The sequence below is a fragment of the Jaculus jaculus genome, chromosome 1 (genome assembly GCF_020740685.1).
Source record: "Jaculus jaculus isolate mJacJac1 chromosome 1, mJacJac1.mat.Y.cur, whole genome shotgun sequence".
Taxonomy (NCBI): domain Eukaryota; kingdom Metazoa; phylum Chordata; class Mammalia; order Rodentia; family Dipodidae; genus Jaculus; species Jaculus jaculus.
Window position 1 is genome coordinate 297,722,860 of NC_059102.1, and position 26,527 is coordinate 297,749,386.

The 26,527-nt window shown below is 39.6% G+C and overlaps 1 protein-coding gene across 9 annotated transcripts in view; it reads right to left on the bottom strand.

Moving 5' to 3' along the window:
- Nucleotides 1-2,902: 2,902 nt before the first annotated feature.
- The window catches only part of Cep350 (centrosomal protein 350), a 193,547-nt gene continuing 169,922 nt past the window's right edge, over nt 2,903-26,527 (bottom strand). For all 9 annotated transcript variants that reach the window (XM_045161454.1, XM_045161431.1, XM_045161439.1 and 6 more), the window contains 4 exons: nt 25,644-26,051; nt 25,401-25,547; nt 22,038-22,160; nt 2,903-6,739 (listed from right to left, as the gene is read on the bottom strand). In XM_045161454.1, coding sequence (XP_045017389.1) covers nt 6,575-6,739; nt 22,038-22,160; nt 25,401-25,547; nt 25,644-26,051 — 843 coding nt within the window. In that variant the 3' untranslated portion in view covers nt 2,903-6,574. The remainder of the gene's footprint in view (nt 6,740-22,037; nt 22,161-25,400; nt 25,548-25,643; nt 26,052-26,527) is intronic.

A 26,527-nucleotide genomic window follows, 5' to 3' on the forward strand; every position in this document is an offset into this window, starting at 1 on the left:
ATAAATAAACAAAAAATTAAAAAATATTTTAATTATTTGAGAGAGAGAGAGAGAGAGAGAGAGAGATGTGCAGATAGAGACAGAGAATGGGCACCCCAGGGCCTCTAGCCACTACAAATGAACTCCAGGTTCATGTGCCACCATGTGCTTCTGGCTTATGTAGGTCCTGGGAATCAAATCTGGGTCCTTAGGCTTCGTAGGCAAGCACCTTAACCTCTAAGCCATCTCTAGCCTTCCATCTTGTAGTCTCCTACAGCCTTTTGTTATTTGTTTCCAGTGGTAGTATCTCACTCTCTAGCCCAGGCTGACCTGGAATTCACTGTGTTGTATTAAGGTGGCCTCAGACTCACAGTAATCCTCCTACGTATGCCTCCCAAGTGCTGGGACTAAAGGCATGAGCCACCACACTTATTTTTTTAAACTTGTTTAATTGGATTAATTCCAGGCGCATGGGGTTCCTGGCTGGTACCCTTTAAGGAGGTCTTGTCATCTCTCTTGGTCTGATTCTCCTTGTGACCGTAAAATGCTCTCAAAATGACGAGGCCCTGCCACCAAGCTATGTCCATGTAGGTTGTCCAGTCCCGATGAGACCAGGATCTGCATTTGCTTCTAGAGCAAATGATTATCCTCCTAACCCAGTGGGGGTTAGATAGCAGCCCTGGATAGTTTCCTGCCTGTGTGAGCTCGTGTAAGATTGGGATCTGGACCTGGAAAACTTCCTTACTAAATCCTGTGAGGTGCTTATCCCCTTGTGGGAATATCTTTCCGTGCTTCAGACACTTCTTGTTCTGCTCAAGCTCCCGTGCCTGCGCCTCTCAGAATACGCTGTTTTCAGACCCCCACAGGGGAGGTCACAGAGGTCTTTCACTGCAACCTAAGTAGGGTGTTTGCTGTTGACATTGTCCATTACTGGCCAAGGGGAACCAGGCACTGCAAGGGACTGGGTCTACTTCACTGTCTCCTTTCTGCCTGTAAGTAAATGCTATGTCACTTAGGCCTGGTGTGTGTCTGTCCTGGGTGACCTTGAAGGTAGACACTGATCCCTTCTCTGGCAGGTACGTATCTGCCTGCTGGCCACCTATGAAAGGGGACACCATCACCATTCTTTGCATCCTTTCTAAGCCAGCGCCGACTTGTAAGCTTTTCTGGGACTTGCCAGGACCCTGGTTTGCTTTCCCTCAGTGTCCTCCATTGATTCTCACCATTTTGCTGCTGATTGCCATCCTCCCACCTACCCTTTTCATGCCTTGATTCAAAGTTATAGCAATTCAGTCCTCTCCACCCCTTCCAAGTGTGTCCTAACACCAGCCACATTATCTGGCACATAGCAGACATCTGCATGTCTTTTTTTTTTTTTTTGATTTTTTTTTGTAAGTGATTTACTGAAGTAATCAGATACTCATAGCTATACACAGATGCCCCAGGAAAACACAGGAACAACCAGAGTGCATGCTAGCCCCAGCACTCAAATGCCCTACATACTGGGACTGCATGTCTTTTTTAATGAGTTGAGGAATTTCCTAGAATCTGCCACAGCTTGGGGCTAGTGGTTGAGAATTTCCATAAGCTAAGGGGCTGAAGGTGTAACAGATGTGGCCAGCAGGAGGCAAGTAGAATTTAGCTGAGAAAATGGTCATTACTTCTGCTGGACAGATGGGTTATTGCCACACATTTTCTTCCTTGGACTCTTTTGAATCTTCTATACATTCAGCTCTATTCTCTTCTGTGCTCATTTCTGAAAAATATTATAATTTCCACATCCAGCCATCTCTGTGGTCTGCTTAATTATGTATGACTTCATGTTATTTTTGCAGGGTTGGACAAAACTCAAGTCACCTGTGAGAAATGGCATTTATTGAGAATTGGGGAAAGCCCACCAATTTTCACAACGAAGTTAAAAAGTGGTGGCATATGCTGCATTCCCAGCTAGTAAGGAAGCTGAGGCAAGAATAAGCCCAGAATTTGAGGCTAACCTGGGTCACACATTAAGAACCCAGACTCAAAAACATCACAATCTAACCCTTCCCTGACCCAACCCTGGCCTTTACCATCTGTGCATGCCTCCTTTGCAGCACTTGTTAGTGTGGCTTGCACTGATTCCCAAGTTCTTTTTCTTGTTTTAAAAAATTTATTTTTATGAGAGAACAAGGGGTGGGGGGAGGGAAGTGGAGAATGAATTGGTGCACCAGGGCCTTAGTCACTGCAAACAAACTCCTGATGTGTGTGCCACCTTGTGCATCTGGCTTATGTGGGATCTGGGCAGTCAAACCCAAGTCCTTAGGCTTTGTAGGCAAGTGCCTTAACTGCTTAGCCATCTCTCTAGCCCTCAAGTTATTTTCTGATGTTCTTTCATTACACTTTAGGCTCCATGAAGCCAAGGACTCTTGTCTGTTTGCTCTGCTGTCTCCTGGCACTAAGCAGTGCTAAGAACACATAGCTGGTACTCAATGACTATTTGTGCAATTATTGACTTGTCAAAGCCCAGGTTGCTTAAACACATGTGTTGATGGCCTTTGTGTGCAGGGATAATAGCTTTTTTAAAAAAGTATTTTATTTGTTTATTTACTGGGAGAGAGAGAGAGAGAGAGAGAGACAGAGAGAGAGAGAATGGGTGAGCCAGGACCTCTCGCCACTGTAAATGAACTCCAGATGCATGAGCCCCTTGTGCATCTGGCTTATGTGGGTCCTGAGGGAATTGAACCTGGGTCCTTAGGCTTTGCAGACAAGTGCCTTAACAGCTAAGCCATCTCTCCAGCCTGACAATTGCTTTTATACAGAGTTTATTCACCTTATCTTCCTGCTTAGAATAAATGCTCTGTAATCAAACAAAACATTATTCAAATTCATGAGAATTTGTTTCTGAACTTGGCTATGAGTGGAAAAATGAACACCTGACATGAAATTAATTTATAAATCAGTTTATTTACAGAATTTTATCTTTTCTTAAAGTACATTTTAGTTAACAAATCTATTTACACAGGTGTACACGGGAGTTCATCCCATTTATTTTACAGCTCATACTTACAGACCACACCCTTAGTCTTCTGTGCAGAACTGCACTGGATGTGACTATTGGCTGGAAATGGCCTGATGACCAGGCTATTTACATGTACACAGTAAACGGGTTTATTTTTCATGTCTGCACAGTACAGTACACACGAGGAGGCTAGGCCTTCTCGAGAATACTTTGCAATTTGTTTACCCAGAAGGCTTTGCAAAGTCCAGAAGGAAAAGCTATTAAACATAGGTTAATTAAAATGACAGTACCTCCTTTACATCAGTTTACATTTTTCTTCACATTTTATAATACAAAGATTTTATTGAATTGCTGCACAACCAGGTTAAGATGATTTGTAAACATGTAAATTCCTACAATTTGCATTAAACATCATTGTAGTTTCTATCACTTGTTCTTTGAATTATTTTATTCACTAGTATTCTTAAGGTAGTAAAAGGAAGATGTAAGTTTGAATTTCTTGCAGAAAAGTTATGAGTCTCTAATGCTGTGCTACAGAAATTCTTTTGCGAGTACACACTTTATTCAAGTATTGCAAAAAGCTAAGGCCACTTTTTTTCAAGACAAGAAAGTGAACAAAATTGTTTTTATCAATAGGCCACAACACTCTTATGAGCAAAGAAATCTCTTTTGAAAGATAATTTCTCAGAGACCTGTAGTCACAGAAGGAATTTTCTTTTCTTTTATGTAAAAGAAAAACAAATTACCTTCCTTATTAAACTACTTTTGAGCTCTTCCCACTTTTCCCTAGAGTAAAAATTCTTGTTTAGACCTGAAGAGGGAATCTATACCCTGTACTTATTTAACCCAGAGTTAACTGCCCTGGATAGCACAAATTGTTTTGGACTCAGAAGTAAATCTGAAGCCTACATGTTAGTGTACTACTAAATTCTGATAGTGCTATTCTAAAAGATATTACTGCTGATGCAAAGATCTTTTTCTTATAAGAATTATGAAGAAAACCTAAAAAGGACAGGGTGTGGGGAGAGGAAGCAGAGATTAGAAAGAGGGAATATTTAAGTTCTTGGTTACGAGGCAGAAAAAAGACCCGAATATGGAAAGAGTGGCTGGGTATCCATATTTATCATTCTCAATGCTAACAATAAACCAACTCACTTAGACCCAATAGTTAAAATAAGAAATCTGTTAACTGTAGACACCTTTGCTTTTTCTTTTCTTTTCTTGCTACCAAACTACTGGTAATGATTTCTAGCAAAGGATGAGATCGATCTATTCCTCCCCCTCACCCGGAACCCAGGACTCTTGGTAGGTGAGGATACGCACTGCCACATTGTTGGCAGTGTTCAGATTGCTAATTCCATGGATTTATATTGATATTTTCCCTTTTCTGGAATTGTAATGTCATAAAGAGTAAAGGTAAGCTTTTTTTAAAATTAAAAATTGATTTTAGGTCCAAATAATGAAGATGTAGAAAACCTATGTTCCTATTATAATCTTGATATTCTTTTATAAAAAAATGTATAGCAGCTGTAAAGTTTCAGTATCATAAAGACAAAATGATCCTATAACAGCCAAAGGATATAGACAAGATGTTTCCTATCTTCTAAATAACACACACTGAAATGTCTTTGCTTTCCTTAGCCACATGAAAATAATATCTCCACACTACTGGTTAATAACCCCAAGAAACCTTTGCTTCTCTTAGTCAACTTGCTCATTATGGCTAAAGACCACAGCTCAAAGCCCAGAAGAGATGCTGGTAAAACATAAACCTGAGCATTTCCCGAGACCCAATCACATTTCAGTGCTTTCCTTATTTGTCAAGAGCTATCACACCAGTCACTGTGCAAAATGCAAATATTCCAATGATTATTTCAATAAATTTCTTATAATGACAGGATGAAACTGAAGAGGAATGGAAGTGTGCATAGCAAAACATTTAAGACGCAAAGGCAAGTTTGGAAGAAGAAAAATGCAGAAATGAACAGACATGCACACTTAAAGATTATACCATCTTTGGGGTTTTTCTAACATTTTGAAGCTGTGACATTCCAGGATATTTATAACTATGAATCCAGTGGATATCTTATATCATGCTTCTAGTCAGGACCTTGAAGATTAAGGCATTTACATTCACGCCTAAGACTATCCACATTCTTCTAGATTACTTGAAGTGGGACAGGAGTGATGAAGAGAAACCAGTCAGGAAGGCAGGTGCTGAGGCCCAGGAGAGCATCCTGTGTGCTCTAAGGTAGCAGCTGGAATCTATTAATTTTCTTTTTTAGATACTGATAATAGTTGTAAGAAGCAAAGCTGTAATAGAAGCAGGATTCAGTTTTACAGTATCTTAGATCACTTCATCCCACTCCTGCTACTATAGGTGAATGTTGGAAATGCTTGTCTTCTTTTCAGTGATTTGAACTGACTTCTGCAATATGTGTATGAGTCTGTATAACTGCAGTTTCCTGTGTAAAGACTATACACCATAGAAGCTTCAAGACAGAGTTGACTATTACAAGAATCTTTCATTTCTGAATAGGGACAGAGCATTTTAAACTTAACATGTTATCCTAAAATAAGTTAAAAAATATTCCACAGAGCAACACAAGCACACAAACTACAGACAGTATCTTTTTGTCTTTGGTGCACACACTCATTTCCTAAATCATTCAAGTAACAGCATCTGACTTCTTGGGAAGAAATGGGATTTGAAGGATTGAAGGCCAAAATGAATTATTTCCACTTTTGCCATGCCTGGATGCCTGAGATGGTCCTGAGTATCTGTGATTCTGGGAGCAGCTGGTAGAAGTTGAGGACGAGGAAGAGAAGAGCAGGGGTGAGACAGGTGGAAGGGCCAGCCTGCGGCAGTCCTGGAGCCCCATCACCAGTGGAGCATTTGTTTTCAGCCCAGAAAGGACAACTAAGCACAACTTAAAGGATGTGCATTCTGCAGGCAGTGCTCAGAAAGCAAGGTTACATTCCCTTCTGCTAACCCGACAGACAGTCCACTCGGTGCCGCACAACTGTGAGGATGGAAAAGACTGGTCTTCAAGGAAAAAATGGAAGAAACTCCAGAACATAGAATATAGGCAGACTATTTTGAACTTGCCTATTTTAAAAGTGGTTATGGATTTAATACTGTTCAGAAACTAGGATGTCCATTTATGACTTTCATGGTATAGACTAGAATTACATTTCAAAAGTTAAGTGATGAATTTATCTACATCTCTCTTTCCTGACTAGAGATGTAAGGAAGTGATATCCTAGTTTCAGCTCAGAGGTAAGTCTGGTGTTTCAGCCCTCATCTGAGACCCAGTAGGGATGTTAACAAGAGGTGTAGGATTATACCAAGTCTCAACACCAGGAGTGTAATCCTGCCCACTGAAAATAATCACATAATCCAGTGGGCAATCTATAAAGGCAAAGGCTGTAATACCAGATATACCACAATGTCCCATGAACTCCAAACCAGCAGTCCATAAGAGCAGGTACAAGATCCGGAAGCACTCTTGCTATGGTAGAGACGGGGCATACATCAGGAGGCAGAAAGGCCCAGGACTCATGTTAGCACTCAGTGTTCTATTTATTTGCAAGATGTCACACAAGTAGCATTCTCCCCTGTTTCTCACTGATCTGATTGAGAACATCAATAGTGTCTTTGATCAAGGTTTCAAAGATCCCATCTGCCAGCTGCATCTTCACACACAACTCATCCTCATCGTAATTTACCCACTGTGCCTCCTCCTCGTGGAGTTCCTGGACCTAGATGGAAAAGACAAGGTTAGAGAATCTCTGTCATATTCCTGCACTTAGTCTTACCCCGGGGAATATGACCAAGGAAACAAGCCTGAGTAAAAAGGTAATTATACAATGATATCCTTTTAAGACTGCAAAAAGTTTAGAAAAACTCCATTGCTAAAAAAAACAATATATATATATATATATGATAAAAAATATATATAAATAGTTTCAGGATATTTCAATGTGACAATATTCCAGCATTTTATAGGTATGAAGGATTAAAAGTATGTTGCCTATGTTGTCATAAGATAATATGCAAAGAAACAAAAGACAAAAATATCAAACATTTGGTTATATTGGTTTGTAATTACAAAATGCACTTATCCAAAGACAATGGATATGATTCTGGAGTATCCTAAGTAATGAAAGCTGGGCATACCTAGAGCCCCAGAACTTGGGAGACTTAGGCCAGAGGACGGCAAGTCTGAGGCTGGCCCATAGTCAAGACTCTGTCTCTCAAAATCAAACAAAATAAATAAAAATAGCATTTAATATTCATTATGATATTTTACAAATGTACTTCTGCTCAAATTCAGTTTAAAATCAGGTCTACAATGCTTACTTTTTTGCATTTAAGGATTCCTAGGTAAATAAAACTAATCAAAGTATATTTACTGCCTCCTTATGATAAGTTTTTACTTTTTTTTTTTTTTTTCAAGGTAGGGTCTCACTCTGGCTCAGGCTGACCTGGAATTCACTCCGTAGTCTCAGGGTGGCCTCGAACTCTCGGCGATCCTCCTACCTCTGCCTCCCAAGTGCTGGGATTAAAGGCATGCGCCACCACGCCCGGCAGTTTTTACTTTTAATACTCTTTTGCCTTTAATAATTTAAATGACAGCTGGGCATGGTGGTACATACCTTTAATTTTATCACTCAGGAGGCTGTGGTAAGAGGATCGTTATGAGTTAGAGGCCACCCTGAGAGTACAGAGTGAATTTCAGGTTAGCCTGGGCTAGTGTGAGAACTTACCTCAAAACACCCCCCCAAAAAAAAACCAAAACCAAAAACAAAAATTAACATTTTTTAAATGACTATATTAGAAAAGAAATAATTAGATTTTTAAAAATACATTTTTAAAGTATTTTATTATTTATTTATTTGAGAGAGAGAAAGATATATATAGAGAGAGACAGAAAGAGAAAGAAAGAGAGAGATATTGAGAAAATGGGTGTGCCAGGGCCTCCAGACACTGCAAATGAACTCCAGATACATGTGCCTGCCACCTTGTGCATCTGGCTTATGTGGGTCCTAAGGAATCAAACCAAGGTCCTTTGGCTTTGCAGACAAATGCCTTACCTGCTAAGCCATCTTTCCAGCCCTAAAAAATATTTTTAATTTTTACTTATTTGAGAGAGAGGCAGATAGAGACAGAGACAAAGAGAATAGGCATCCCAAGGCTCCAAGTTGCTGCAAATGAACTCCAGATACACATGCCACCTTGTGCATCTGGCTTACATGGTTCCTAGGGAATCAAACCTAGGTCATTTGGCCTTGCAGGCAGATACCTTAACCTCTAAGCCATCTCTCTAGCCCCCAGGTTCTTTTAAATATATAATGATGTTATAAGTGGGATGGAGGCCAAGTAGAAAAAGTAGATAGATATGAACCTTAACCTAATTACAAATTCATCAGTTGATTCCAGCAACAAAGGTTTCTAATCAAAAGTTTACCTTAGCTAAAAAGAAAAAAGTCAAATAATAACAAGTTCCTGGTTTGTCCTGATCTCAAGAGACAGGCAGAACACAAAACTGGCCAGCACTAGAGGAATGGATAAATGTGCTGTCCTCTATTCCCAATTTGTACTCCATCAAACAGATGGTGCTATTAAAAAGGGTTCTATAGCTATATAAGTTTAAGAGAACTCCCTTTGCAAGAATACAATGTACAGTCTGTTAAAGAGAGGTCCACTAGTGAAGAAACAATTAACTACTGCCTCCTAATAATTGCAATGTTTTACTATATATACAAAGTTTTGTGCTCTTAGAAAAACAATGGTTTATAGACAAAGGCAGAACAAAAAAAGAAAATTACAGACCAATCTCCTTAATAAACATAGATGAAAAAATTCGCAACAAAATATTGGCAAATAGAATACAAGAATATATCAAAAAGATCATTCACCCCAACCAAGTAGGCTTCATCCCAGAGATGAAGGGATGGTTCAACATATGCAAATCAATAAATGTAAGGACAAAAAAAAAAAAAATCACATGAGCAGATAGATGCAGAAGAGGCATTTGACAAAATTCAACATCCCTTCATGGTAAAAGTCCTATAGGAACTGAGAATAGAAGGACATATTTCAACATAATAAAGGCTATTTATGATAAACCTACAGCCAACATAATACTAAATGGGGGAAAACTTGAAGCTTTTCCACTAAAATCAGGAACAAGACAAGGGTGTCCACTGTCCCCATTCTTATTTAATATAGTACTGGAAGTCTTAGCTATAGCAATAAGACAAGATACTCATAAAAGGGATACACATTGGAGGGGCTGGAGAGATGGCTTAGCGGTTAAGCGCTTGCCTGTGAAGCCTAAGGACCCCGGTTCGAGGCTTGGTTCCCCAGGTCCCACGTTAGCCAGATGCACAAGGGGGCGCACGCGTCTGGAGTTCGTTTGCAGAGGCTGGAAGCCCTGGCGCGCCCATTCTCTCTCTCTCCCTCTGTCTTTCTCTCTGTGTCTGTTGCTCTCAAATAAATAAATAAATAAATAAATAAAATTTAAAAAAAAAGGGATACAAATTGGAAAGGAAGAGATCAAATTATCATTATTTGCAGATAATATAATTCTAAAGATTCTACTAGCAAACTGCTAGAGCTGATAAAAATTTTTAGCAATGTAGCAGGATACAAAATAAATATGCAGAAATCTCTGGGATGAAGCCTACTTGGCCTTTCTTTCATTTTTTATTTATTTATTTATTTATTTTTATTTATTTATTTGAGAGTGATAGACACAGAGAGAAAGACAGATAGAGGGAGAGAGAGAGAGAATGGGCGCGCCAGGGCTTCCAGCCTCTGCAAATGAACTCCAGACGCGTGCACCCCCTTGTGCATCTGGCTAATGTGGGACCTGGGGAACTGAGCCTCGAACCGGGGTCCTTAGGCTTCACAGGCAAGCGCTTAACCACTAAGCCATTTCTCCAGCCCTTTCTTTCATTTTTTTAAAAAAATATTTTATTTATTTATTTCACAGAGAAAGAGGGAGAGGGAAGGGAGGGAGAGAGAGGAGAGAGAATGAATGAGTGCACCAGGGCTTCCACACTGCAAATGAACTCCAGATATGTGCGCCCCCTTTTGCATCTGACTAAAGGGGTCCTGGGGAAATAGAACCTGGGTCCTTTGGCTTTGCATGCAACCATTAAGCCATCCTGCCAGCCCCCAGTGGCTTTTCTTTATACTAACAATAAATATGTAAAGAATGAAATCTGGGAATCACTCCTATTCACAATTGTCTCAAATAATAATAATAATAAAGTACATTGGAACAAATCTAACCAAGGAAGTGAAGGATCTCTACAATGAACTTTAAAACACTTAAAGTGAGAAATTGCAGAAGATACTAGGAAATGGAAAGGCATCCATGTTCCTGGATTGGAAGAATCAATATTGTGGTAATGGCAATCTTACCAAAAGCAATCTACACATTTAATGCAATCCCATTAAAATACCAATGGCATTCTTCACAGAAATAGAAAAAAAAAATCCTAAAATACATTTGGAAGCACAAAAAACCTTGAATACCCAAAGCAACTTTGAGCAACAAAAATAAGGCTGGCAGTAACACCATACCTGATCTTAAGCTATATTACAAAGCCATAGTAACACAAGCAGCATGGTACTGGCACAAAGACACGTAGATCAGAGGAACAGAATAGAGGACCCAGATGTTAATCCAGACAGCTACAGCCATGTGATTTTTGATAAAAAACATTAAAAAGAAATCACCGGAGAAAAGACAGCCTCTTCAACAAGTAGAATTTGGAAAACTGGACACTATATGTAGAAGGATGAAAATAGATCCCTGTCTCTCTCCAAGCATAAGAATGAAGTCCAAAATGGATCAGGGACCTTAATATCAGACTTGAAACTCTGTAATTTCTAGAGGAAAAGATAAGGAAAACCCTTCAACATATTGGCGTAGGCAACGACTTTCTAAATATAACCCCAGTGGAAATGAAACCACTAATCAACCACCGGGACCTCATGAAATTACATAGTTTTTGTACAGCAAAGGACACTGTGAATAGAGCAAAGAGAAAATCTTTGCTAGCTATACATCTGACAGAGGATTAATATCCAGAATATACAAAAAAAAATTCAAAAAACTAAACAATAAGAAATCAAACAACCCATTTAAAAATGGGCTATGGAACTAAATAGAGAATTCTCAAAAGAAGAAGTACAGATGACATATAAATATCTAAAAAAGTGTTCTGCATCCTTAGCCATCAGGGAAATGCAAATTAAAACTACTTTGAGATTCCATCTCACTCCTGTCAAAATGGCTATCATCAAGAAAACAAATGACAATAAGTGTTGGTGAGGATGCGGAAAAATGGGAGCCCTTCTACACTGTTGGTAGAAATGCGTCTGGTACAGCCATTGTGAAAATCAGTGTGGAGGTTCTTGAGATAGCTAAAAATAGATTTACCATATGATCCAGGTATAGCACTCCTAGGCATATTTCCTAATGACTCTTCACACAACCTTAGAGATACTGCATAACCATGTTTGTTGTTGCTCTATTCACAGTAGCTAGAAAATGGAACCAGCCTAGATATCCTTCAACAGATGAATGAATAATAAAAATGTAGTACATTTACAGAATGGAGTTCTATTCAGCAGTCAAGAAAAATGAATTATGAAATTTGTAGGGAAATAGATGGATCTGGAAAGGATTATACTAAGGGAAGTAACCCAGGACCCAGAAAGCTAAACGTCACATGTCTTCTCTCATATGTGGGTCCTAGTTACAAATGTTCAGACTTGTGAGTTGTAGTAAAAATTGGTAGCAGAGGCCAGGTAAGCTAGAAAAGGGCTATAAGGGAGGGAGGAGAGGAATGGACTTAAGGGGATGGTACTGGATATATGTAAATAGATGGATGGATTACTGTGGGTAGAATGGCCTACGTGAGGTCAGGGGAAGAAATTGAGAAAAAGGGATGTTGGGGGAGAGGTAACCAAAATCCAGGATATTGTGAATAAGCCACATGATAACCTATTTTTCTGGACAACAGAACACTCAGAAGCCATAGACTGTTACTAGAAAACTTTCAGTGCCAGAGATGGGATATCTTCCAATGAGTTGTTGGCCAGGGAGGTCCTTGATGCCCCCAAAATATTACAGGCTATTACCAAGACTTTTGGTTTCCCACCATAAATAGGTAAGATGCTATTGTTGCTCTCCACATGCCTGGGCTGCAAGGTAAAAAATCAAACTGGGGGGCTGGAGTGATGGCTTAGCAGTTAAGCGTGTGCCTGTGAAGCCTAAGGACCCCGGTTTGAGGCTCGGTTCCCCAGGTCCCACGTTAGCCAGATGCACAAGGGGGCGCACACGTCTGGAGTTCATTTGCAGAGGCTGGAAGCCCTGGCGCGCCCATTCTCTCTCTCCCCCTCTATCTGTCTTTCTCTCTGTGTCTGTCGCTCTCAAATAAATAAATAAATAATTAAAAAAATCAAACTGGGGCGGAGCTGAAAACCTCGGTAGACCAGCTGACAGAAAGCTGGAAAAAGTTGCAATCATGTAGTCTTATGGGAAACAGAAACTATCAGTAGTGAAATAGTGGACATTGCAAGCCTCAATTTAGCCAGCCAGGCCAAGTGAGCCAACAGGTGCAATAGTGGCATGTCTTCTGTGGGGAAAACCAGCTGCTCTCTAATTGGACTGGAGACCCACTCTATGGGAGGGAATACATGCCTGGTACTGAAAACCGAATCAAAAGCCTATGGTGGGGGAGGTCATGAGCATTAGGAGATGCTACTGTTTGGTTAAATGCATATATTATGCTCATCAAAGTGCCTTGTAAGCACTTTACTTAACTTTCATGTCCATATATTAATGCTACTTTTACTTTTGGTTAGAGAACCTTCTCTTTTCAGATGGTGGTGACCACTGGGATGACCTGAAAGGCAGCTTAGTGCTGAGAAGACGTGCCAGAGGAATGCTCAACACTGAAACATCTCTATCACACCTTCCAAGGCTCAGGGTCCATTGCAGAATAGGTGGTGAAAGAATGTAAGAGCCGAAGGGAGGGTAGGATTGCTTACAATGCAATTGACCAGACAGATACTGGCCTCGATATCCATGACCTCACAGTGCCTGGCTCTACCTTTACAAGACCCTCATAACATGAGGAAAAGATGATGACATCAACATAAAAGACTAATGGAGAGAGAGGGGACATGATGGAATGTAGATCTGTGAAGGGGAAACAGGGGAGGGAATTTTCTGTAAGTATGGAAGCTGTCAATAAAAAGAACAAAAAAAAAAAAAAGGAAAAGAATGGTTTAGGGCTAGAGAGGTAGATCAGCACGTTAAGGGCACTTGCTGCACAAGCATGAGGGCCTCACTGGCCCTGAGTTTGATTCTTTAGTATTCACTATGGCCACAGATGCTGGTAACCCCAGTCCTGTGGTGAGTGGAGATTAGAGAATCACTGGGGTGCACTGGTTAGCCAGTCTGACTGAAAAAATGGCAGCCCCTGGTTCAGTGAGAAGTTCTGTCTCAAGGAAATATGTGGAGAAATGATAGACGGACCTGACATTCTCTTCTAACTTCCATAGGCACATACATAGGGTGAGAACATCTGTATACGTCCCTCCCCCCACACACATGCAAGAAAAGGAAACATAATTACTGAAAACAAAGACTTTTAATAATTTCCTATTGTTAATTCCTCACTATCCAAGTATCAAGTTAGTATCTCCTTGGATTATGTTTGACTTTTAAAAATACTAAGTAGCCAGGTGTGGTGGCGCACACCTTTAATCCCAGCACTTGGGAGGCAGAGGTAGGAGGATCACTGTGAACTGGAGGCTTGGCTGAGACTACACAGTGAATTCCAGGTCAGCCGAGGCTACAGCTAGACCCAACCTTGACAAAAAGTTACTGAGTTGTTGATTTGAGCTTCATAAGCAATTACTACATGTTTTAGCTTGGGATGAGGTCAGAATTTCTGAAACAATCCCAAACATACTTCTGCCATTTTGTCCTATGTATTTATATGAAGCAGAGTTCTTAGTATTGACACTTATAAAGTCAAAATATTGATCAGCTCTGAAAAACATTGAAGGTGTTCTACATCTTAAACTATCAAATATTCAGCTAAGCTCAAACTCTTTATGAAAAAAAAAACAAGCACTTCTCTCTCATTAACATGAAAGTTTGCCTTCATCTTTTACAAGTAGTTAAAAACTATATACATCAAGGAGTTGCTTAAAAACAAATTTCACTTCTATGTATATTATGTGTGTTTGGTATGTGTGTATACATGCTTGCATGTGTGTGGACCAAAGTATGTGTGTAGAGGTTGACAATTGTTTTATTTTATTTGTTTGTTTGTTTTTTGAGGTAGGGTCTCACTCTAGCCCAGGCTAACCTGGAATTCACTATGGAGTCTCAGGGTGGCCTTGAATTCACAGCGATCCTCCTACCTCTGCCTCCCAAGTACTGGGATTAAAGGTGTGCGCCACCACACCTGGCTTTGTTTTATTTTTTTTATGCGAGCGTGTGAGAGAGAAAACAAGCACGTCAGGGCTTCCAGCCATGGCAACTGAACTCCAGATGCATGTGCCCCCTTGTGCATATGTGCGACCTTGCTTGCTTGCATCACTGTGCGTCTGGCTTACGTTGTACCAGGAAAGTCGAACATGAGTCTTTAGGCTTTGTAGGCAAGCGCCTTAACCACTAGACCATCTCCCCATCCTGACAATGGTTATCTTTTAAATTTCTCTTCACCTTTTCTTTGATGTCTAGTGTCTTCCTCTCTTTCTCTCTCTCTCTCTTCCCCTTATTCTTTGAGTAGGGTCTCTTGCTAAATCTAAAGCTCAGAGATTTGGCTGTCTACTACACTAACTAGCCAGCAAGCCCTAAGGACTCCCTGTCTGCCTCCCCAGTGCTTACAAGTGCGTATCACCATGCCTGTTGTATTTATGTGGGTGTTGAGGATTCAAATTCAGGTCCGAATGCTTTTCATCACTGGGCCATCTCCCTAACCCTAAAATAAATTTCTTTATAAGTAAATGTTTACTTTGTATACTTATTTACCTACATATCTGAGGCTGTATAAAAATTTCTCTAGCAAAGGGGAGTCACTGGCCCCAGACTAGAGAACTGTGATAAAGAGGATGTTGTGTGATTTCAGCACAGAAGTGCCAGTGTCTCTTACTATGTCCTTGTGAACAAGCTGGGAAAAATAGAACAGTTAACCAAATGTACACTTAAAAAATATTTTATTTATTTCTTTGTAAGGGGAGAGAGAGAGAGAGAGTGGATAGGCACACCAGGGATTTTAGCTACTACAAATGAACTCTAGATGTCTGCACCTCTCTGTACATCTGGCTTTGTGTGGGCACATGCTTTGTAGGCAAGTGTCTAAACCACTGAGCCATTTCTCCAGCCCAAACACACACTTTTTAAAAGTCTTTAAAAATTAGTTGTGTGTGTGTACGTGTGCCAGAGCATTCCACTGCTGCAAACAGCCAAAATGTACATTTTCTGAATCTGAAAGAAGCAACTTTTCAGATACCATGACTGAGTAGGACTTATTCTTGAGATGAGAATACACATAGGAAAAATAATATAGGAAAATCCATAAATATGATATGCCTCATTAACAAAATAGAAGGACACAAACTTGATGATCTTAGTAAGTACAAAAAGAGCATCTGACAAAACTCAACATCCTTCACAATTCAAAACTCAGCAGAGAATGTACTTTGGCAAAATAAAGACCACGTATGGCAAATCCAAAACTACATTGGTCTTATCAGAGAAAGGGTGGTAGCAAGATCAGGGACAAAACATGAATGTTGATTCTTACTGCTTTCTACAAAAGTATTAGAAATTCTAGTAAAGCAATATGAAATAAAAGGTATCCCAATAGGAAAGGAAAAAGTCTTTATTTGCTGATGACGTATCTTATATATAGACAACTGTAATAATTCCGTCCAAAAACTCTTAAAGCGAATAAATAATACTAAAACTAATAAGGGCTGGAGAGATGGCTTGGTGGTTAAGGTGCTTGCCTGCGAAGTCTAAGGACCCATGTCCTACTCTCCAGATCCCACATAAGCCAGATGCACAAAGGTGAGGCAAGTGCAAGGTTGCACATGCCCAATAGGTGGCACAAGCATCAGGAATTCGATTGCAACAGCTGAGATCCTGGCACGCCAATTCTCTCTGTCTCTCTCTCTAAAATAATAAAAAAAAATTAAATCTAATAAAAAAACAAAGCACTGTTAGAACAAATTCAGTAAAAAAGGATACAAAATCTATATATGAGAATCATTATCACTTCAGTTATAAATAACAACTATTAAGAAGAAATAAAGGGCTGAAGAGATGGTTTGGCACGTAAGCCTAAGGATCTAGGTTCAACTCACCCAAACCCACATAAGCAAATGCACATGGTGGTACATGTGTCTGGAGCTCCTTTGCAGTGGCTAGAGACCCTGGCATGCCATTCATTCACTTGTGCATGTGCTCTCTCTCAAATAAATGAAAATTTTCAATAAAAGAATAAAGAGGACAATCCCACTTACAATAATGAGAACCAAGTACTTAAGAGGTAAACTTAACTAAGGAGGTGATAGATCTGTAAGCTGAAAACAACAGAATACTTGCAACACTAAATACAAAATAAATAGAAAGGTATCCCATATTCAGAGTGGAAAAGAATATTGTGAAAATGTACAAAGTATCTAGAAATTTTTAAGATAACCCTATTAAAATTCCAATGTCATGTTTTTCACAGAAGTAGAAACACAATTCTTAATTTGTATGGACCCAAGATTCCAAATAGCCAAAAAAGAAGGGAAACTTTAAAAATATTTTACAAAGCAAGTGTGATAAGAACAGCACATAGTATCAGGATAAAAACAGACAGAGACAGACAGACAGACAGACAGAAAGACAGACACACACACACACACACACACACACACACACACACACACACACACACGAGGGCTGGAGAAATGGCTTAGTGGTTAAGGCACTTGGCTGCAAAGCCAAAGGACCCAGGTTCAATTCCACATGACCCATGTAAACCAGATGCACAAGGGGGCACACACATCTGGAGTTTGTTTGCAGTGGCTGGAGGCCTTAGTACTCCCATTCTCTCTCTCTGTGTCTCTCCCTGCTTATTTCTCTCTCTCAAATAAATAAAGAAAAATAAAATATTTAAAAAAAATACAGGGTCAGAGGGATGGCTTAGCAGTTAAGGCATTTGCCTGCAAAGCCAAAGGACCCAGGTTCAATTCCCCAGGACCCATCTTAGCCAGATGCACAAGGTGGCACATGTGTCTGAAGTTCGTTTGCAGTGGCTGGAGGCCCTAGTGCACCCATTCTCTCTCTCTTTCTGTCAAATAAATGAATAAAAATAAAATATTTAAAAAAAAGACAGGGCTGGAGATATGGCTTAGCAGTTAAGCACTTGTCTGTGAAGCCTAAGGACCCCGGTTCAAGGCTTGATTCCTCAGGACCCACATTAGCCAGATGCACAAGGGTGCGCATACGTCTGAAGTTCGTTTGCAGTGGCTGGAAGCCCTGGCGTGCCCATTCTCTCTCTCTCTGCCACTCTCAAATAAATAAATAAATAAATAAATAAATAAATAAATAAAACAAACAAACAAAAAAGACAGACACAGTGAGCAATGGAATGGACTACAAAGGCCAGAAATAAGCCCACACACTTGTCAGCAATAGATTTTATTCTTTGATGTAGGTTCTTTTTATTTTTTTAAAATTATTTATTTATTTATTAGCGAAAGACACAGAGAGAAAGACAGATAGAGGGAGAGAGAGAGAATGGGCGCTCCAGGGCTTCCAGCCTCTGCAAACGAACTCCAGACACGTGCGCCCCCTTGTGCATCTGGCTAACGTGGGACCTGGGGAACCGAGCCTCGAACCGGGGTCCTTAGGCTTCACAGGCAAGCACTTAACCGCTAAGCCATCTCTCCAGCCCTGATATGGGTTCTTTTTAAACACATAGATGTTTCATTTTTATTTTAGTTATTTGTTTTTATTATTTTATTTAAGAAAGGAGGGGGGGAAGGGGGAGGGAGAAATATGGGGATGCCAGGGCCTCTTGCCACTGTAAACAAACTTTAGGTGTATTTTTTTCTGTGTGTCTGGTTTTATGTGGGTACTGGGGACTCTAATCCAGGCCAGCAGGCTCTGTAATCAAATGTTATCTCCTTAACCCACATTAATTATTTAATTAAAAAAAATTTTTATTTATTTATTTGAGAGAGAGGGAGAGAGAGAGAGGCAGACAGAGAGAAAGAGAATGGCCACGTCAGGGCCTCTAGCCACTGCAAACTAACTCCAAACATATGTGCCTCCTTGTGCATCTGGCTTATGTGGGTCCTGGAGAATCAAACTGGGTTCCTTAGGCTTTACAGGCAAACACCTTAATCACTCAGCCATTTCCTCAGCTCTAAATTATTTAATTTTTATAGCATACAAAATAATGAGTTTTAGTATGTTTCATGTACACAGTCAACTGAATTTTGACAAAGTTTCCCAGAACATACAATAGGAAAAAAATAAGTCTCTTCAATAAATGGAGAAGAATGAAGGTAAAATTTGTGTTTTATGTACCATCTATAAACATCAACTAAAAATGTACAAAATAAAACCTGACATTACGAAAAGAATAGGGGAAATTCCATAACATTGGTCTTGCAATGATTTTTGGTTATGACCTTAAAGCACAAAGCAAAAATAAGCAAACTGGATTTTACATCAAACTAAAAAGCTCCTCCACAAAGGAAATTATTAACAATGTGAAGGGAAAACACAGAGATGAGATAAAATATTTGCAAATGATTTGTCAGGTAACTGGTTAAGATCCAAAATGCTTAAGGGCTCAAACAACTTGTAACAAGAAAACAACCTAATTTAAAATCTTGGCCCAGGCCAGATGTGGTGGTACCTGCTTGTGATTCTAACACTTGGAGGACTGGGGCAGAAAGATCACAGGCCAGCTTGGTCTAAATAGTGAGACTCTTGTCTCAATAAACACACACACACAAAAGGGGCCAAGCAGGGAGACCCATAAGATCCCCAAAACAATGCAGGCCATTGCCAAAACACTTGATTACCTGCCAGAGCAAAACATTACAGGCTGTGGTCCCAGGACATGGAATTCCATGCTGGCACTGAAAGGGAAACCAGCTCCCTCCTGCATAGTCCTCATGGTGCTGGAAACCCCATGACAGCCTCTGGAGGAGAACCATCACCAACAGCACGAATAAGTAGGGGACCCTGTAGACTACGAAATCAACCAGGCAGATAAGAAGTACACACTTGTGCAGTAGCAGTATGCAAGCCTGTGCAGGTAATCAACTCTGACTGAACATGAGGCCTGCTCAGTGGGAGAGAACTCCTATCTGGTACCTGAGACCAAGTCAGAATAGAATCCCATGGTCAAGGAAACTCAGACTTCAGAGAGAAGCCTCCACTGCTCTCTGGAGAAGAACAGTGGGCTTGCACACCAAAAAAATCTTTCAAATAATTTTGCATATCCACTTTAACCCAGCTATTCTTACTCTTGCTTGGAGAAGCTACTTTATTTTACAGATGGCAAAGAAAATGGAAGAAAACCAAAATCCATCAATAAGAAGAGAGGCAACTGCCCCCCATAAGATGTCTCATCTACCACATCCTACAGGGTCCAGGAGAAATTGCAGAGGAGGCAGTGAAATAAATACTATTTTTACTGCTAATATGACAACCAGCTCCAGAGGTGATGTGTTGTGAAAGACACCGTGATCAATCAAAACCTATCAAAGCAGAAATCCAGAGGCTACAGAGAACTCAGCACTAAATCTGACTGCCAACAGGCCAGCCATGGCTCAGGGAACATTGCAGAAGAGGGGGTATTAAGATTTTAAGAGTCACAGAGTAGGTAGGAACTGACCCTGAGACATGGTCTCCCCTACTACTCCATAGGAACTGACTAAGGTCTTCATGACCCCACAGTGAATACCATAACCCTACTTGAGGAGGTCCCCAGGATAACTGAGCAGCGGTGAGGGGATAAGAATAAGACTGCTATATATAGAATTAAAGAACTTTTTTTGGTTATTATTTTACTGGCTAAATCATTTACATATTTGAACCAAATTTCTTCATTTGTAAAGCAGTGTAAAATTAGTCTGCACTACCTCATATATGGGCTGTGAAGATCAAGTAAGATATGAGAATTAGCATGATAAAACTGTAAAATACTAAGCAAATGTGTATCACATACTTATTACTGAGTAAAAGAAACACTGGAAACTGATAAATGAAAACATAATACTTGTTTTCATTCTATGAATGCCATGACAGTTAAGATAGAAAGTACAGAATTAGTAAAGCTCAGTTAAGAGACAACTGAAGTAACATCTGAGATCCTTTATATTAGCTATTGCTACACATTATTAGTGTACAGAAGGATAAATAATATTTTTTCTTTTTTTTAATAAACACTTTTTTTTTTTTTTGCAGTGTTAGAGATCATGCCAGGGCCTCATACCCGCAAGGACAGCATTCTACCAACTGAGATACATCCATAGCCCTGATAAATATTTTTCTAATGCTAGAGAATATATGACAAAATCAAATACATCCTACCCTGTTTTGGATGATGATGATAGAAGGGTAATAGCTAGTATTTATTGAGTTCTTTATGGGAAAAATATTCTAAATGCTTTAGATATTCAGTCATGTGCTATCTAAAGATGTTCTGGTTAATGACAGAACCGCATATGTTATGTAAGTCTCCTAAGATTATAATGAAACTGAACAATTTCTGTCTTGTAGTGATACTGTAGCCATCATAAAGTCATAGTGCAGCCTATTACTCATGTGTTTGGGGTAACGATACCATAGATAACACTACTCACTACCAATATATAAAAGCGTAAGCATGTGCAGGCTGGTTTGTGGTGGTGCATGCCTGTAATCCTAGCACTTAGTAAGCTGAGGCAAGAGAATTTTGAGTTGGAGACCAGCCTGTGTATATGAGAATCTGTTTCTTTTCTTTTTTCTTTTTTTTTTTAATATTTATTTATTTATTTTATTTATTTTTTTTTTTAAGGTAGGGTCTTGGTCTAGCCAAGGCTGGTCTGGCATTCACTATGTAGTCTCAGGGTGGACTCAAATTCACAATGATCCTTCTACCTCTGCCTCTTCAGTACTGGTATTAAAGACATGCACCACCATGCCTGGCTGAGAACCTGTTTCAAAAAACAAAGTTTGGCACATGAAAGTATGCACTGTCACACTACTTGATAATGATAACAGACCTTGTTTCCTGACGGCTTCAAGCAGCCATGTCCAGTGACTGACCTAGATCATCTAGGTCATGTTTGGGTAACAATCAAATAACCCAAGGGCACATTTCTCAGAATGTATTCCTGCCTAAGTAACATATGACTCTAAATAAATATATAATTAATCCTCTTAATAATTTGATCAGGCAGCTAATTAGTTATCATCTTCATTTTGAATTCAGAGAAGGCACAAGAAGGCTAGACCATCTTGTCCAAAGGGCATACCCAGTGGCAGGACAGGGACTTACATGCAGGCAGTCTGGCTCCAGAATCCACACTACTACTTCTTTTTTTTTGGTTTCTCGAGGTAGGGTCTCACTCTGGCCCAGGCTGACCTGGAATTCACTATGTAGTCTCAGAGTGGCCTCGAACTCACAGCGATCCTCCTACCTCTGCCTCCTGAGTGCTGGGATTAAAGGTGTGCACCACCATGCCCAGCCACACACACTACTTCCTTTTTAACTTACTACCTTAAACTATGATTCCACTCAAATTTTAATTTCTCAACTTTAAAAAAAAAACTGTTAAATTAATATTTGTCAAGCCATTTCTAAAACTAAGGGGTAGACATGTGGCAAACGAAGGTATTAACATTTTAGTATCACTAACTTGAGATCAATTATATTCTTTCTTCCATTCGGATTCTACCTACATTCTGATTTTGGAAGGCATGATCAAAATAAAAATAGTTTTTTTGTGTATACTGACCAGGATATGATCTACTCGGTCTCTTTTCTTTCTTCCAAATTTCATCATTTTCTGCCAATCTGTTTTGTGGTTTGGCTCCTTTTTTAGACTGAACAATTTGAGTACTTCAGTTGCTATGAAGTTCTGTTGAAATAAGAGGAATGAATAAAATACCTAACACAGTTTATGACATTTACATTGTTACAATGCTGTCAGTAAACAGACTGAGGCTAAAAATAAAATATTTCTGATAAAAGATTATACAAGTTTCTTCCACTTTCAATTCCATCTAGCAATTTGAAGGAAAAAGCATCTTGAATGCTGAGATTTTTATTCATTTACAGAATTTTTAAAAATATTTATTTATTTACTTGAGAGAGAGGTACAGAGAAAGAGATAGGTAGATAGATGATAGATAGATACATAGAAAGAAAGAAAAACAGGCATACCAGGGCCTCTTGCCACTGCAAACAAACTACAGATGCATGCGCCACTTTGTGCATCTGACTTTACATGAGTACAGGGAAACTGAACCTAGGACATTAGGCTTTGTAGGCAAGAGCCTTAACGGCTGAGCAATCTCTGTGGCTTTTATTTAAATAATTTTTTAAACAAACATATAAAAGTAAAACCCCCTGATGTATCTTCACAGAAAAATCACTTTAGAGGTCTTTTAGCAAAGAACTCTAATCAGCTAACTTAAATTGGCAAAACCACTAAAGGCATAAAGTAAATCTGTGAGGTGGAAAGTCCCAAGAACCTACTGTGAGCAATGACATACGAGAAGCACAGCCTTTGAAGCATCAGGAGTCAAATGTGTCATGCTAAAATATTAATGGGCTGGGTGTGGAGATACACACCTTGAATCCCAGCACTTGTGAGGCAGAGGTAGGAGGATTGCTGTGAGTTCAAGGCCGGCCTGAGACTACATAGTGAACTCTAGGCCAGCTTGGGCTAGAGTGAGACCCTATGTCAAAAAACAAAACAAGCTGGATGTGGTGGCACACGCCTTTAATCCCAGCACTTGGGAGGTAGAGGTAGGAGGATCACCATGAGTTCTAGACAACCCTGAGACTATACAGTAAACTCCAGGCCAGCCTGGGCTAGAGTAAGACCTTACCTTGAAAAACCATACCAAAACCAAAATAAATAGAAATAAAAACCACCAAAAGAACAGAGGGACACATCAGTAGCATGGTAAGGGTATTTTGTTTGTCTTTGAGACAGAATCTTACTCTTTAGCCCAGCCTGGCCTCAGACTCCTTCTGGAAATCATCCTGCCTCATCCTTCCAAGCACTAAGATCATATGTATGTGCAACCATGCCCAGTGCAAGTATAGTAATTTTATTGCTAATATCTGGACTATTTATCATCCTTAAAAAAGGTTTAAATACTATTTCAATATCTGCAAGTAGTATTCAGCAGCTGGTCTATATTATATTGATGCGTACAGGTTGATGGCTGCTGGCATGTGTCTTCCTGCAGCTTAGTTGTTCTTTCTTATTAATAATTTGTTTTTATTACTTTTGAAGATGCTTCCATAAACAATGATTTTAACAGGGAATGGGACACACATGGGAATGAGAAGCATTTGAGAAGATTCCCACACTGACCAAGTGCCTTCAAACTTCACTACTGCCTGCCAACAAATACAGAACACATTTGGAGATTTTTCAATTGTGGGAGAATAAAAAAGAATACAGTATACAAGTGAGTTTTGAAAAACTTTTTTTTTGTTTGTTTTTCGAGGTAGTGTCTCACTCTAGCTCAGGCTGACCTGGAATTCACTATGTAGTCTCGGGGTGGCCTTGAACTCAAGGCGATCCTTCTACCTCTACCTCCTGAGTGCTGGGATCAAAGGCGTGCCCCACCACGCCTGGCAAAAACTATTTTTTTAAACTAGAGACCAACAAACTTTTTTTGTAAAGGATCAGGTTATAAATATCTCAGGGTTTGTGGGCCATGTGATCTTTGTCATAATCATTTAATTCTACTTTTTAAAAAAAATTTTTTATTTATTTATTTTGAGAGCGACAGACACAGAGAGAAAGACAGATAGAGGGAGAGAGAGAGAATGGGCGCGCCAGGGCTTCCAGCCTCTGCAAACGAACTCCAGATGCGTGTGCCCCCTTGTGCATCTGGCTAACGTGGGACCTGGGGAACCGAGCCTCGAGCCGGGGTCCTTAGGCTTCACAGGCAAGCACTTAACCGCTAAGCCATCTCTCCAGTCCTAATTCTACTTTTATAGCAATAAAACAAGGAGATAAACAAATGTGTGTGGTTGGGATACTATTATAAAAAGACAATATGCTGGATCTGGCTCACAGGTCATAGACTGCCAACCCTTGAGGTAAGCACATACATTACATGTCATAATATTTTGCTGTCTGCCATTGTAAAATATCTTTAAAGGCTTTCTACAATCAAACAAGTTTAGAAAACTCAGCTTTAAAGCCTTCCAACTCAAGACTAACCCTGGGGCCAGCAAGAGTAGCAGCTGTCTTGCTTGGTAGAAATGGAGAATTTCAGGCCTCACCTCAGGCCTACGAAAAAATCTCCATTTTAACAAAATCTCCAGAGGATTTCTGTGTACATTCAAGTTTGAGAATTATTGTTCTGCAAATAAAACTTTTGTAGCTAGGAATTTATGCTTGTTATTTCAACTTTTGGGAGGCAGAGACTGAAGGATTAAAGGTCCAAGACTACAGTCAAGAACCTATTTCCAAAACAAAACAAGAAACAAAACAAAAACCTAGTGGAATTAAGGAAACATGTGAATGAGCAGAGCAGGCTGCCCAAATGTGGATATAGGATATGACTTTTTTTTTTTTTTTTTTTTTTGGTTTTTCGAGGTAGGGTCTCACTCCAGCTCAGGCTGACCTGGAATTCACAATGTAGTCTCACAGTGGCCTTGAACTCAAGGCAATCCTACCTCTGCCTCCCAAGTGCTAGGATTGAAGGCGTGCACCACCATGCCCAGCTCATGACTCTTATTTTTTTTAAGTATATTATTTGTGCGTGGGGGGGGGGGAGAGAGAATATGAGAATGGGTGTGTCAGGGCCAAATGAACTTCAGACACATGTCACCTTGTGCATCTGGCTTACATGGGTACTGGGGAATCGAACCTGGGTCCTTTGGCTTTGCAGGCAAGAGCCTTAACCACTGAGCCATCTCTCCTGCCTAGGGTATGACATTGTAGTGCACACAAACTTAAGATTCAGGATTCACTTTGACCCCTACCCCTTCAGTGCTTGTGGACTTAATCAATTAGAAAATACTTTGAGTGAGTAATGCAGAAGAGTAGCTGCTTGTATGACATTTACAGATCTATATAAGTCAACAGTAGATCAAAAAAGGCGACAACTTATACTTTGAAGCTTACTTTGATTTCATCAAGGTTATTTGGATTTTTCACACGTCGGAAATAACTAGAGTTGATCCTACATGGCTTCATCCAGACAGGCTGATTCAAGTTGGGATCCTCAGCAAATATTTCCTCAAAAATCTCTTTTGTTAAATCAAAAACAGCCTTAATAGGAAAAATAAAAAATAAAAAGACTGAGAATCCAAATTCCAGATAATGGACAAGGTGTTTACAAATAAAAACATCATTTTATGTACACACCTGTTTGTAGACCCTTTTACTAGTACTTTCTAGATCTAGACCCTTACTGGCACCACCAAGCAGATGTGTAGGAATACTGATGCTGCGAAGGTCACGGCCTAATTCTTTCCATTTCCAAAGTTCTTCTGCTGCATTGTGTACAAGACTTTCTACTTCCTCTGCACTATGTGGAACTGCCAGTACGGTTTCACATGGCTTTTGTTGTATTCTTTTAGGTTCTGCCATTAGAGGTACAATTGTTTCTTCTGCCTTATTTTTTTGGATTTTGTGTGAAGAGCTCAAGCCAAAATCTTCATCAAACCAGTCTTGGTCATCTCCTAATGCACTCAGGAACTCCCGGCTGATCTCAAGTTCAGCAAGTCTCTTAGCAAGCTCTTCCTGTCCACTGGCACCAAACACTGGGCTTTCCTATGAATAAAACCATTTACATAAGGGATCATGTGGTGATTTCACATTACTTTCAAAAGGCAAAGAACTTTTAAAAGGCAAATTTATATATTTAATATTTCTCTATAAGATATACAAAATTAAAGCAATATAGAGGCTACTAATAAATAAGAAAAATTATGTTCTTACCACTATTCTGCTTAATTATATACTTATATAAAGGAGAAAATTTTTATAACAAAATGTTTACTGGTTTATTTTTTTCCCTTTTTTTTTTTTGGAAGAAGGCTCTTTCTCTAGCCCAGGCTGACCCAGAATTCACTATGTAGTCTAGGGTTAGCCTCAAACTCACAGCGATCCTCCTATCTCTGCCCCCTGAGTGCTAGGATAAAAGGCACGTGCCACTATGCTTGGCTAGTTTTTCCATTTTATGTATCACCATTATGTGATTTCTGATTTATCATTGGGATTTTGAAATGGGAAAAGAATTTCTCACC